At 33.9% G+C, this 14,739-nt stretch overlaps 1 protein-coding gene across 3 annotated transcripts in view; it reads left to right on the top strand.

The window, feature by feature from the left end:
* Positions 1–12,834, top strand: part of RFX3 (regulatory factor X3) — a 135,935-nt gene extending 123,101 nt beyond the window's left edge. For all 3 annotated transcript variants that reach the window (XM_054808784.1, XM_054808783.1, XM_054808782.1), the window contains 6 exons: positions 6–103; positions 411–560; positions 2,003–2,211; positions 3,174–3,327; positions 5,476–5,518; positions 5,910–12,834. In XM_054808784.1, coding sequence (XP_054664759.1) covers positions 6–103; positions 411–560; positions 2,003–2,211; positions 3,174–3,327; positions 5,476–5,518; positions 5,910–6,148 — 893 coding nt within the window. In that variant the 3' untranslated portion in view covers positions 6,149–12,834. The remainder of the gene's footprint in view (positions 1–5; positions 104–410; positions 561–2,002; positions 2,212–3,173; positions 3,328–5,475; positions 5,519–5,909) is intronic.
* Positions 12,835–14,739: the final 1,905 nt, after the last annotated feature.

Genomic DNA, 14,739 nt, shown 5'->3' with positions numbered 1-14,739 from the left:
CACAGGTGCCTTGACCCAAGCCATTCGCAATTTTGCAAAAAGCCTTGAAGGTTGGCTTACAAATGCCATGAACAATATTCCACAGAGGATGATACAAACCAAGGTACACTAAACTGTTGCAGTATTATTCTCGCAATGGCAAACCAAGTGGGCAGTAGCATCTAAAAGCAGCAGCATTTTAACTTTAATGCTAGATTTCATGTTTAGCGTCAATTGTCAAATAATGAGAGGAAAAAATAACTTAGTTTTGACAAAAAATTATATGGAAGGCATTATTTGATCTGATACATGGGCATAATTCACATATGAGGACTCATTAATATAGAATATGAAAATTAAGGTAATGACTCAATTTGTATAATTAATCTACAGATAAGAGAGTACAACATTTAAAAATAATTTCTTCATAGGTTGCCGCTGTAAGTGCCTTTGCCCAGACTCTGCGAAGATACACATCTCTTAATCACCTGGCTCAAGCAGCTCGTGCTGTGCTTCAAAATACTTCTCAAATCAACCAGATGCTCAATGATCTTAACCGTGTTGATTTTGCCAATGTTCAGGTAAAATGTAGCTTTAAATAAGCATAATTTTCGGTATGATTTTGAACTTTATTGTTAGCTGTCATTATTCTATCAAGAAAGTGAAGTGAGAACATTTTGCTGATTCATATATGCAGTGATTCAGTCCTTACTTTAGGAAAGGAAACCATTATCTGTTTCCATTTATTGTCTTGAAGTGCACATGTTCTTCCAACTTCTCTGCAAATATAGTGCATTCTTAGAATGGGTACTATGAATGATGTCTTAGTAATAGCATAAATGATATCCTAGAATTAGATCTTAGATAGTAGCGTAGCTTCTGAATGTCTCTAAAAACTATTAAATGCACAACATTGTTTTTAGTGGACACTGTTTCATTATTTCAAAGACAATACCATTATTATACTTTATCTAAGTGCCAGTGCTTAAATTTACAAGGTCTCCTGAGTAATTGATTAGATTAGTACAGATTAGAACTAGTTTCCAGTTAGCTATAGAACATGTTTATATTTTCACTAAGCTTAATTTCTCCACGATTCTACTCCTCTGAGGAAAAGTATTTTTTTCCTTTTGCCCAGCAAAGTGCAGTGTTCCAGATTACTGGTAGTTCTTTTTGTCTCTTTTCCTTGTGAACAAGTGTTTTAGCGTACTTGTTAATAATCTCAGCAAAAAGTCGGTCAAGAGTACTTCACCAAAGGTACAGTATATTAAGTATTGTAATGTGTTAACATGGATACAGAGTCTGTGAATAAAGTGTTAATTTTGCACATGATAGCCAGAGTTTAAGGACATGGCTTGCAGTTAGGAAGTCTTCATTTTTGTCTCTTAGTTTCTGAATTGATCAGCTAGCCTTACTTAAACTAAATTGCTTATTATTGTATGCAGACTGTGTTTCTCCATTGGTATACAGTTGTACTTTAAATAATGTGCTGCCTGTAGTCAGCAACCAAAACAATTCTTATTTACATACAAAGCTTTCTTTTATAAGATGATACATCAGAAATTGTCTTTAAGCTTAACTTTTTCAGAACAAAAGGAACCCTACACTTGATTTCTTGCTACTTCTTTTATTACTTTAGCCCCCCATTTAACTGTTTACCCTGCTTGCCCTGCCTGTAGTCCCAGAAGAAAACTGACAAGTCTCCAATATTTCAATAGAAAAATGATGAATGAGGAAGCCTTTTTTTGAAAATTAATGTGGAAAACTACAACATACTTCTGTCGTTTCCATTGTTTGTTGTCATTTCTTTATTTGAAGTCTGCTCTTACATGTTAGGCTTTTCCCACTCATTTGCTTTCAACAAAATTATGACCAACATAAAAATAAAACCGTCTTCTTGGTTTGTCTAGTAAGTGGGTTTTGTCCTTTTCATCCATTGAATTGCTTAATCTTTCAGAAAGAATTACATTCTGTGCTTTGGCTTATGTATTGCTAATTCAAGAGTTGCCATGTGCTGTAACAGGAGCAGGCTTCCTGGGTGTGCCAGTGTGATGACAACATGGTTCAGAGACTAGAAACAGATTTCAAGATGACTCTTCAACAGCAGAGCACTCTGGAGCAGTGGGCTGCCTGGCTTGATAATGTAATGATGCAAGCACTGAAACCATATGAAGGAAGACCCAGCTTTCCTAAAGCAGCACGGCAATTTCTGTTAAAATGGTCTTTCTACAGGTAGTATTTAACAGACTTCTAAAACATTCAAATTATTCTGTTATTTGCTGACTTGTTCACCGTATTAAAGTTGACAGATGTAATATCAAATAGTGGCTCATTAGGTCATGAAAAACATGGAGGTTTTTTTCTTCAGAAAATTATTGCTGTTAACCTTGAACTCAGGGCTACTTGCAAATTGGCAGGGACTTAAATGATCTTTGTTTATTGGTGTAACGGCCATGTGCAAATGAACATAGGTGGAATTTTGTCCTGAATTAGAAAAATAATATGAAATTTTTGGGTTGAATTACACAATTATTAAGCCAATATTTTTTTATATTATTTACTAAAACACTGTGGTATCTATGTTTATTAGATACGGAACACAAACCCTGCTTTTAATGTGTAAAAAAGAACATTAAGCATTCCATGTTAGCTGCTTATTGAAACAGTTATCAGACTAAACCTCGTTCTTTGAAAATTACTGGAGCATCTACTTCCTGAAGATACCAGAATATATACACTCAAGCCTATCTTTTTTGTAATTTTAAGTTTCAAAGTTTCAAAATCATGGCAATTAAAACCTCTGTACTGGGAAGCTGGACACAACAGACAATATTTAAGCATTTGTTTGTTTAAAATTGGATAGTTTTCTTAACATTTTAGTTGTTTATGTTTTCAACAAAGTTTTCTTTCAAGTTAGGTTTTTACATATGCTCAAGTATTGGTAGTTATGCATATATCAAAACAAACAAAAACTGAAGACAAAACAATCTGGTTATTTCTTATGTAATGTGGTGTCCACCAATACCTTCAGAGAAAGGAGAGAAGCAAATGATGGCCTTTCCTGGATATCTCTTTCCAATAACATACTTTTGGGAATATTGGTTTTAAGGGGAAATGTCTACATGGATAAGTGTTAAAATGACTATGACATGTAATACATAAATATATATATATATTTTTCTATTTTTTAATAGCTCAATGGTGATTCGAGATTTAACCTTGCGCAGTGCTGCTAGCTTTGGCTCTTTTCATCTGATCCGCTTGCTTTACGATGAGTACATGTTTTACTTAGTAGAACATCGTGTTGCTCAGGCAACAGGAGAGACACCTATTGCAGTTATGGGAGAGGTAAGATAATATGTAAGAGACTAGACTGACAGATTTAGTGATGAATTTGGGTATGTGTCTTTGCAAATTTTTTAAACATTTATGTGGAGCTGTAGGATGTTCTGCAGTTTAACAATAGATTGGGTTACAAATACAACAGTTTCAAACTTGTTTCATTGGTTGATTGTCAGAGTACTAAAATCACATTCAATTCTAACAACCAATTATTTCCAAATAAGCTCACTCCTTTACAAATCTGCATACAGATTCATGAGCACAGTTTGAAAAATGTTAATCAACATACAACCTTTTTCCAGTTTTTGAGAAGGGAATATTTTATGTGAACATAAAAAAAGAACAGTGCAATAGGAAAGTGTTGCTTACATGGATCTATTTACATGTATTTGCACATGTGTTGAATTCCCACACAAATATTAACACAAATGAGCTGAGTACCCCCATTGACTTGAGAAGGATGGCTTACATGCAAGAATTTTGCCTTGTATGGTACTGTTCACATGCATGTAATAAAAACCGTGCAGACATACATAGAGGTTTCCAACATGGTTGATTTTCAGGCATGTGTTTCAAAGATTATTGGTTTAAAAAACAGAACAAGAGTCTCAATTTATAACTAGTTTTTTATACTCAACTACAACATCTGCAAGGCAAAGTTTATCTCATCCCTTTTTTTTTCCAGTAGTTCGTCTAACCTTTTATTTTGAGTGAGCTGGTGAGGAAAGCATGAATTGTCATCAAAGAATTGCATTTCAAAAGTACTGGAAAATGGATATATTTGAAAATATGCTAGACAGTTAATGGGACAGATTTGTTACATTTTTACACTTGGGAGTCACTGTATCATATTCTATGTTACCGATAAATAGCAAGTAATTTTGCAAGTTGATTTGGCATCAAGTATCATTCTTCCCTCAAGATGTATTGATAGGCTCATTAAATGCTATACTTTCAAGATAAACTGGAAATGTCTCAGCTTTATTTGTCAAATTATTTCATTTAATGTGGCATAACATGTTACAGAAAAACTAAATAACAATGTTTCTGTTTAGTGACCCACCAACAGTATATTTACTTAATCTCTACCTTATATTTGTAGTAAGGTACTACACAAATATACAGTTACTGCATTATTGTCTTCTTAACAGACATTGTATATGTTAGACATAAATGTAGTGTAGGGTCTTCTAAAAAGTTTATGTAGCCTGAAGATGGAGATATTATGAGGAAGTAAGTAACCCAAAACTTTTGGAGGTGGGAGGGACAGAATAGAAGTAGTAAATACTCATTAAATGCATGTCTTTTTATGTTTCCGTGTATTCAATGACTGTGGCTGAAATAAAATGAGGAAGTCTAAGACTATGGTCTGACAAACACCGTAAGACAGTATAAACTGGTGTTGCAGCTGAGAAAAACATTCTCATTTTTCTCCCTTCCTCTTCTCCCAGCTTTGGACACAGGCATTGGCAAAATTCTTCTGAAAAAGACTGGTATCATCATTTATGGTTAGAAATTGATTTATCTAAATAATGTACTCTTTCATTTGAAATTCCTTGAATTCTGCCAATTCTTATTTAAGAGAAACTTGGAAGATTCAAGGAAGGAAAGGGAGGAAAGTTGTACCTCTAGTTGTGAGCAACTTTTTTGAATAGGTCTTTTTTTGATGTAAGTAAATTGGTTACCACATTGTAAACCCTTTCTCAGCTGTGTCTTTCATCTACCTTACAAGGTAGATTTGCAACATTGTGACACACCTTCATTTTTGTTCCAGTACAATTGAAGTTGTCTCTGGGAAATTTTAAAAAGAGTTTTTTGTTAAAATATTGGTAGTTCAGAATGGATAATTTATGGGTTTATACAACACAGAAATAGCTCACTTCAAGCAACAGAGGCCCTGATGAAGTAATCTTAAAAAAGTTTATACTTCCCCATTTTAATTTTTGAGTGTTTACTTAGTGATAATTGTCTTAATAAGCACAAGACTAGGATGGAATGGAAAATTAATTGCTGTACTATGGATGTGGCTGCAGCCAAGATCATGCATTTGAACGCTAGCCTCAAACCAATGGAGCACAGATCTCCATCAGAGATAGTCATAAGTTCACATTTGCTTAACACTATGTCCAGGTTTTTTTATTGTTTATTTTGCAGTTTGGTGATTTAAATGCTGTTTCTCCTGGAAATATGGATAAAGGTAAGCGTTTTAATCTCTCCAGTGTATGATTCTCTATAGAGCTGATGTGTCTCTTTGAGCAAAGAAAGTCCTTACATTTTAAAAATACAGTAAAACAGAATTTAGAGCTATATTGTGCTTTAAAGTGCATATATGTTATATGGATACGTTAATATATTATATGGATACGATAAGCTACCTGTGTAATGAAGTGACCAGAGCTGAGAGACTGTTTACCTATTTGAGATAATAATTTACTTTTTCCATTAAAATTTTAAATATTCAGTTTGTGCTTTATCAGATTGCTAGTCTTCTCAGTATTTTTGTATTTCAACTATTATTTGCAAAACAAAAGGCCCTTGTATTAGAATTTTTTCCTTCATGCTAGTTTCATGCTGGTTTTTCTGTGCAGATGAGGGCAGCGAAGTTGAAAGTGAAATAGATGAAGAGCTGGATGAAAATGGGGAGCCACAAGCCAAGAGAGAGAAAACAGAGCTAAACCAGGCGTTCCAGGTGGGCTGCATGCAGCCAGTGCTTGAGAGTGGAGTACAGCAGAACCTCCTGAACCCAATTCACAATGAGCACATTGTTGCAACTACTCAGACTATCAGACAATGCAGTGCTACTGGAAATACATATACAGCAGTCTAATATGAAACCTCCCCTCCCCGCCCCAACACACACCCCATTACATTAGCCCTTTCGGTTTAATATGAAAAAAATAAATAAATAAAGAGAATAAGTCTGAAGGTCGACTGTTGTCAAATTTTAGCTGTGCTGAACATTATTTTATTGGAGTTGTTAAATGGAATGGGTGTATGTATTTTGCCAGATCTGTTTTAAAAAAAAAAAAGAGAGTTTTTTGTAAACAGAATCATTTTACATTGGCCGCTCAATATGAAGAGTTTTCTTAGTATCAAATGCAAGGAAGATTTTTGCAAAGCTTAATGTTAATGTTTTTGTCCTCTTATAATAATTTAAATTTTTTCATAGTTTTTTAAAAATATTTTAATGTTAATTATTAGTTATGATGCTGATTTCATATAGATAGGTTTTTAATTAGATGCACTTCTGTGAAATATCAAAAGAACTATTTTCTTTGATTTACACTGGAGGCATACTTATTTGACAGCAGATGTATCAAATTTGTTATAAAAGGTGCTTTTCATTGGACAACGAGAAGACACTATTTTGATAAAACTGTGAGCATTCAGGGGGAATTTTTGTAATAATGCTGGAGGGTTGGGAAGATCTCCTAGTTTCTTTCTGTGAGCAAGAAGCGAGTTTAAATGACAGAAATGTAACAGAATGTAGTAATGTGTACGTCATAAACGTACCTCCTTATCTGACCATCATGTAAACAATGCAAGCTTCCTTTAAAGTCAACAGTTCCAGATATTATTTGCATACGAGTTCCTCTGTTTTGAAGACTACTGATTCTATATGTGGGGCCACTGAACAGGTGCTTTTGGCTGTTGAGTGGTACTGTAGTTGTTAGAAACTGAAACTAAAAAAGAAGTGACTTGATTATTATTATTAATTTTAAGTGTATGTGCTACTTATGCTGAACTGGACATACAGGAAAACATTCCATTTGGATGACTTTCTTCTATTCCAGGTCTTTTCCTACTAGTGGTTCAATCTGCTGCTCTTAGAAAAGATGATTTATAGAATGCAAGGAATGTAGCAACCTGCATCATTTTCCTTTCAAAAATATTTCCTTGTTGTTGAAGTGGATTTAAATTTTTACAAAAATTAGATAAGGCAGTGTAACTGGCACACCTCACTTGTACTTATTCCCAATTGTGTAGAATTTGAATAGGTGGCTAGATGGACCATTGCCATTTAAGAATGTACATCAGGGATCATTGTACCTCGGCTATTACATGGTGCCTTAAACAGAACTGAAGCTAAGACTTAGTACTTTTTGTTATTCTTAACTCTAAAATTAATTCAACAAGGTGTGCCTGTCATTTTCAAATTCCCTAAGAAATAAGGACAGGTTACGTAGCCTTCAAAAGAAAAGGATTTTTTTATTATTAAATGATTTTAATATCCCTCTTAGAATGACAATAAACCTATTTTTTCTCGTTTCTAGCTGGATTTCACTTTATTACAAATAAAATTTGCTTGGGAATTTGGAAAGCAAAACTAGCTTTAATACCAACTTGAAATGTCAAAATAGGTTGACCATAGTCCCAAGCATGATTATATATTTTCTAAACCCTTGCCTACTTTTAATTTTAAAAACTAAAAAGAAATAAATGAGCAGGTACATAATGCAGTGCATGTTTTCAATTTCTATATTTTGTGGGATATCAGCCAGATCTTACATTTTAATGGTTAAATAATGACAGTTTATAGAGACCATATTAATTGACATTAAAGAACTCAAATTTTTCTTCTTAAACATTTCATTATGCAGACACATGAATTTGCTACACTAAAATGTGGAATTACATAAGCAAAAAAGCCAAAAAGTGAAGGAGAGCACAAAAAGGTCATCTTTACAGAAAAGACTGTGTAAGACAATTAGGGACTCTTTTATTTTGGTTTATCTAGTGTGTCTGAAAATGACTTTAAAGTCATATATACCAAATGGGAGAAGAGCATGTAAAATGAATAGTGTATTTATAGCAAACAAGTTTGTTGCTAGAGTTTACGTATGCTCAAAATACAGCTGCACATCAACTAAAATGTCCTAACATTATTGGTGTACAAAATAAAATTTTAATTCCTTTGCAGAACTGGGAGGTGAACCCATCCTGCTCATTCCATGTAGGCATAATTCCTACTAATGTCAGTAGATGGCTTTTGCCTCAGTAAAAAGTGGAAGTGAGGTTTATATTCATTATTTCTAAACTCATAACTGCACTGAATCTCATTAGATTTTGTTCTCACAGATATGGCTCAGTGTGTCCTGATTTTTCCTTGGAAATCAGCACATCTGTACCCTTCACCAAAAATGCTAAAACTAAGCTGTGATAAATATTTACTCCCCTTCATTGTGCATTATAAGATGTTTACAAGTAAAATAAAGTGGAATAATTGAACTTTTTTTTTTTTTTTTAATTTTCAGCCTTTTTTTAATACCGTAGTATTTGTTTCAATTTTTGTGTTGACAGACCTGTAATGTTTTCTTATTATTGTCCTTTCTTGGTTTAATGTCGGATTTGTTGTTGCTGAGAAAAGAGTACGATTGTAATAGGTAAATCTAGATTGCTAAAAAAGGTGGGACCTGAGTATCTTTCATTATTTAGCTCCCCACTCCACTCAGTTGTTCACTGTTCACAAAGTGCAAAACAAATCTGAACAAAAATCTGAATACAAAAATGGAATGTATTTCATAGCTTCTAAAAACAATGAGTTATCAAAACAAATTGGAACTATCCCAGGTTCAGAAAACTGAATGGAGTCTGTATTCCTATGCTTAAATTCTAAAGATTTTACCAGATTTTTTTTTAGAACTACGTTACTGTAAGCTGCGTTGTGTACTTACAGGTTTGGGGGTCTTTGTTTTGTTTTTACATTTACTGAAATTTTAATCAAACACTTAGATAAAACATTTTGCACACTCTTGCTATTTAATAGTTGGGTTTTAGTAATCATTAAACTACAGAGATACGAATACCTCAGTCTATATTCTGTAATGTGTAGCATGCGGTTGCATTGCCACACCAGCTCTGAAGTCTATTGTTAGTGCTCTGGGGAGGTGTAGCATGTGTCCACAGGGTAGACATTATGACAGTTGACATGGTTTATGTGTTTTATCTAATCTCGATGTGGGATCCAAAATAATTTTAGAGGCATTTCCTCCGTTAGCACAAATAGCACAGTGAACAGTGTGGGGAATGAGTATTGTTGAACTACCTTTTCAAAACACAGGGCCCAATTTTCAAAAGTTTTATATTTATTAAAATTTGTTCGTACATTTTCATCTTTCTCATGGTAAATCAGTTTTAAAGCTTTTTTTTTCTGTTTTCACTTATTATTTCTGTGGTTTGCTCTTGTACTGTAGCATGCTCTAAGCACCTTCTTTTAAAAAAAGTTCCATAAAAATTTGGAAAATAGATTTTAAATTATTTACCTATAAAATGATGATTTACAGCATTGCTGCCTTTAGTTCAAAAATAAGAAAATAGATAATGTTCTGTCATTCAGGAATGTATAAGTCTATATACAAATTTAATTTAAAGCGAGGTATTTTAAAATATCTGAACCATTTCTTTTGTTCACCTTGTTTTCCCTAGGAGAGATGATCTGGTATCTTTGTCATTCTCACCAACTGACAACTGCACTGTTTAGAAAAAAAATTTGTATTAGAGATGCACTGCAATCCAATTTAATTCAGAATGTTTTTACAAAATAAAACCAACCATTGATAGCCATAAAAGTGCTGGCAAAAAATATATTTATTAGTAATATAAGTATACAACAATAATTTCAGAGTTTAAAACATTAATTTGAGAGAGCAGTATGAATTTCTGAAAATTGGGCCCTTGTCTCTCTTAACAGGACATCCTCTTCATATATGGTTTAAAACAAATCAATAAATGGAATTCTAGTATCTCTGCTAATTTGTTTGGTGATTTAAGACAAACAAACAATAAAAACTGGAATAGAAGCATAAACACACAGTGCTTAGTTCTAGTATTAGAAAATTAATTTGATGTAATGCCTTGCATTAACCCTTTGAGCATTGTAAGTAACATGATGGGAACAAAGCTTTTTAGATAATTTAATTAGTCCATTGAGCATATACTTTGAAATAGCTGATAGTGTTGTAGAGGTTTTTTTAATTCTGTGTAAAGTAAATACTTGCATACTATACAGGAATGGTTTTGTTATAGGGGGGCTCAATAGATGTAGGCATAATATTCACTGCCATTAATGCGTACTGCCTAATAGAAAACAGTACTTAAGCTCCTTGTTTTCGTAATTGCATAAATATATAAAGAAAATCAAGCATATGTTTCTACAGATAGGAAGTTGTCTACTTTAAGATGCCTTTAGAAGATAAAGGTTTAGAAAATATATTCAAACTATTTTGAAAATCTCCTGAGGTGGGTTAGTATTGGAATACTCTTGTACTGTAAACGAAAATCTTTAGGATTAAAAGAAGGCTTACTGAAGAGGCATAAATTTTGCAGAATATTTGGTATGTTTGCATTGAAATTTTTGGCAGTGTTTTTGATGAACAGGAACAAAAAGTGCAAGATTATATTGATACTCCTTTTAAAACTCAGTCACTGCAATAATGACTAGCTGAAAGATTCAGTATACAAATACTGTATACAATTTTCAATACAAACGTATTGTATTCACCTTCATCTACAGGGGTACAGTTTGGATGGCCCTTATTGAATGTCAGAGTTTTAAAAGCAACCTAGAAATTGCACAAGCCTTTTGCCATTTTAAAAAGCCCCTTTGTTCTTCCTGCTTACAAGAATAAGGGGACAAGTGTAGTAGCAAGTAGAGATTCTTTGAACTTAGAGATAGAAATGCCACCTTACTAAGTGAGAGTACAACACATTTTCTGCTGGTTTCTTGCAATATCAATCAGTCAGCAAACACTAAGTACAGCTGTACTTATTTCAGTCTAGCTGAGGGCAACAAAAAAGGGGTCTAATTTTTAAGTTATTTAATGGAATTAAGTCAGTAGTATAGTGCAAGTAAGTTGTAAGCATTTTTAGTCAGTTAATGCAAATTCATGCATAATTAATTAACATAAATGCAATACTCAAAGGGTTTTAATTTAACTTTTTTTATTCATAATTTACTGTAAATGCTTCTGAGTTTGCATGCCTTGATCATTGCTGCTAGTGATTTTATGTGCCAGTAGACCTGAGTTTAATTTACCAGTTTAAGAAATAGTAAAAGCCACTTACAAAGTGACTGCCTAGTGTTTGTTTGAAGTAAAATATGCCTTAGTTTGAAAGTAATCATTTTAACTCTTGTTTTGTTCTGATTTTTTTTTTCCTTTTCCTGTTGAAAAAATAAATCAGCATTTTGGGATTGGAAGCCCTGAGTATTTAAATATTTGGTAAGAACTGATCTTGCAGATTGCTCATTAAGGCTGAAATTCATTGTAGAAAAGAAGGTCCAGAACAAGCCTATGAGCATCAAATGAGCCTCACTTAAATCTGAATCAGGAAAATGTTCTTTGTATGTTCTTAAGCACTTTCTTGATTATGGTACAAACATCTTACAGAAGTTTTCAGTTCTGGATGAATTTTACTTTGAAATAATGTCTTTCTAAGAGGAATTTAGACTTCGGAGGAACAACATTGCATGGGTTAGTATTTGCCAGGAACTCAGTTCAATTCATTTTGACTCACTGATACCAGCAAGAGCTTTTTACACAAAGAATACTTAATGGGTTCCCCAAGTGAAGTTTCCTTCAATACAATATTAAAGTGATTGCCTTGTATTTAAACATTAAATATCCATCTTAAAGTAACCCAATTAAGCAATTTAAAATATGTTAGGAAAATACCACTTCATACCAAAGCAAGTTGCCCATTTCCACTCATCTTCACTGAAAATTTGGATTTACAGTTAATAACCAATGAGGCTGTTAAAGAAACTTTGAGTGCCTTTCAAAAACTTGGAAAATTGTGCCTGAGGTGGTAAACTTTAATTAGGTTAATTCTAGAGCTACCAATCAGTAATTTTATCATCACTCAGGGCTTTCTTACCTTCTAGGAAACTTCCTTTGTTGCATTTATTTTATACTGTATTTTTTTTCAAGTGCCATCATTTAAATTTCACTTAGTAAGTGGCAGATTACATTATTCAGTCCCACAGCACAGAAACATCATAACACTAGGACACATTCAAACTTTTATTTTCCAGTTGACTGAATATATTATGTAAATGAGGTAAGCAACTTTTTGTAGATTGTATGTGTGAGATAATGTAATGTTCTTTTCCAGTTTTTGGACTACAGTTGAATATACTTTTTAATTATTTAAAGAAGACATCTTTACAGAATAACGTGATGGTTTTTTTGTATAATGTATTTGATTTTGTAAATACGTATTTCCTGATGTGATTTTTGTGAGAAATGCTAAATCTTTTAGTATATCATGTTCTCTCAAAACTGGCAGGAGCTAAATAATAGTTTGTGGGCAATTTGTATTGTGTACTGTACAATAACTGGGGAACTTTTATAATTATAAAAATATATATTAACTTTTAGTGTGTTGTTTAAAAAAATGACTGGAACATACTAAAGACAGTAGGATTTTTCTGAATATTTCAGACTTGAACTCAGGCTAGCTTTCTTGTGTTTTTCAAAACAAAATTGTGTCTTGTCTTTTAAAATCAATAAATTTGTTTTCTTGTTACAAACATATCTGAATTGCTTCAGTTTTTATATAGCCAGATATTCTGGATTGTGGTAGTATTGATTTTGAGAGAAAAATTATTTCAACTTATGCCTTTCAAATAAGACTGCAGGTTTTTTATTTAGCAGCAACAGAACTAAGGGACGAGCGCGTCTCAGACTGCGAAATAAGCTAGTATTTTGAAGTGTCAATTCACTTAAGTAGCTGTCACATTCCTGGTAAATATATACTTATTAATTTCAGTATTAACAATAATGTCTCGTTACAGATTTAGCTAGTTAACAGTTGTCAGTGAGGGGGCATGCAGACTTTGGCCTCCAGGAATTAGTGGCGTTGATTCATTACCAGCAGAACCTACTTCTGCAAGTTTTGCTCTGAATATTTTGCAGAGTGCTAATGCATTGGATGTTTTGGCAGTTGCACAAAACATAGACAAAGGCCTGATCTTATCAGGTCCTCTGTCTAATGGGTCTCTAGTATGTGTTGCAGGCACTGTTGCGTATACAGAAATGCAGAATGCTATTTTAACTGGGGAGGACCCATAGAATAATGTGTGCTAGAATATCAAAATGACTATTGGATACCAAGATTAAAATGAGTATTTCACACAAAACTGTGGTAAAGATAGAAAAGCTCCATCCCGAAGCTTATTTTTCTGAGGAAGTTCAGCTGTAAGTTATGGTCCAGTCATTGCCTATCCTTTAATTTCAAATAAAGACCAAAAGCTTACTAGAGTACAATACTGGTTCCTGCAATGCATCCTACCAAACAAGACTGTAAATTTTCTACACCAGTGACCAGCCCACACCTCTGTTTACAGAATACTGCTAATTGGTTTGCTAATCAAGACTAAGACTTCATTTCCTAGCTGGTGCCTTGCTGAGACTAAATAGGGCTTGCTTCAGCACACATGCACAAGAAAACAATCTGTGGAGGGACATCTCCCTCTAGAGGAATCTTACACCAACTAACAGTTGAATAGCCAACAGACTACAGTACTTCGTTCTTTTCCACTGACTGCTTTGCCAGGAAGACCCTGCAGAATTCAGCCTCTGCTGCTGTCGATATTAAAGTGGTTTAATTAGTTAACCAATGGAAGTTTAGTTCAGCATCCCAAAGTACTACAATCCAGACCTCAAAGCATGAAGCATAGCCAAAATGTGGGAAAAATTCGGAAATACTGGGTACTATAAGAAAATGAGTATAAGAAGGCTTGTAAGTGAAACATTTTTATTACTTCTGTAAGGTTATTTTCTGCATAATGTTAATGTGTATTTAATTTGACTTACCTAAAGCATTCACTTCAATCAAGTAAAGTGTCATACAGCCTGCAGCAATCCAATGTGCATCAGTTGTTTAGTTCCATATCAAGGTTTATGCCAAAAGCCACCTGAAAGCCAGTTATTTGTCCACAAAGGTGTCTGACCAAGGCAAGGAAGAAACCTTGATCCATTTTTGGCACTGGTAACAGTGTGCTAAAGGGTTTGTATTTTAACTTGACTCTGCTGCTATCATTCCAAGTTTTGCTAAATCCCATTCACAGATTCACAGAGCTGTAGGGGTTGGCAGGGAGATCTGGAGATCATCTAGTCCAATCCCCATGCTAGAGCAGGATCACCTACAGCAGGTTGCACAGGATGGCATCCAGGTGGGTTTTGAATATCTCCAGAGAAGGAGACTCCACAACCTCTCTGGGCAGCCTGTTCCAGTAAGCAGTCAGCCTCACAGTGAAGAAGTTTTTCCTCATACTGAGATGAAACTTTCTGTGTTCCAATTTGTGCCCATTGCCCCTTGTCCTGTCACTGGGCACCACAGAGAAGAGTCTGGCCCCATCCTCTTGACATCCACCCTTTAGATATTTATAACCATTAATGAGATCTCTTCTCAGTCTTC

This window comes from Grus americana, chromosome Z (genome assembly GCF_028858705.1).
Source record: "Grus americana isolate bGruAme1 chromosome Z, bGruAme1.mat, whole genome shotgun sequence".
Classification (NCBI taxonomy): Eukaryota; Metazoa; Chordata; class Aves; order Gruiformes; family Gruidae; genus Grus; species Grus americana.
Note: the sequence above shows the minus strand (reverse complement) of the source record. Positions and strands in the feature narration are given on the sequence as shown.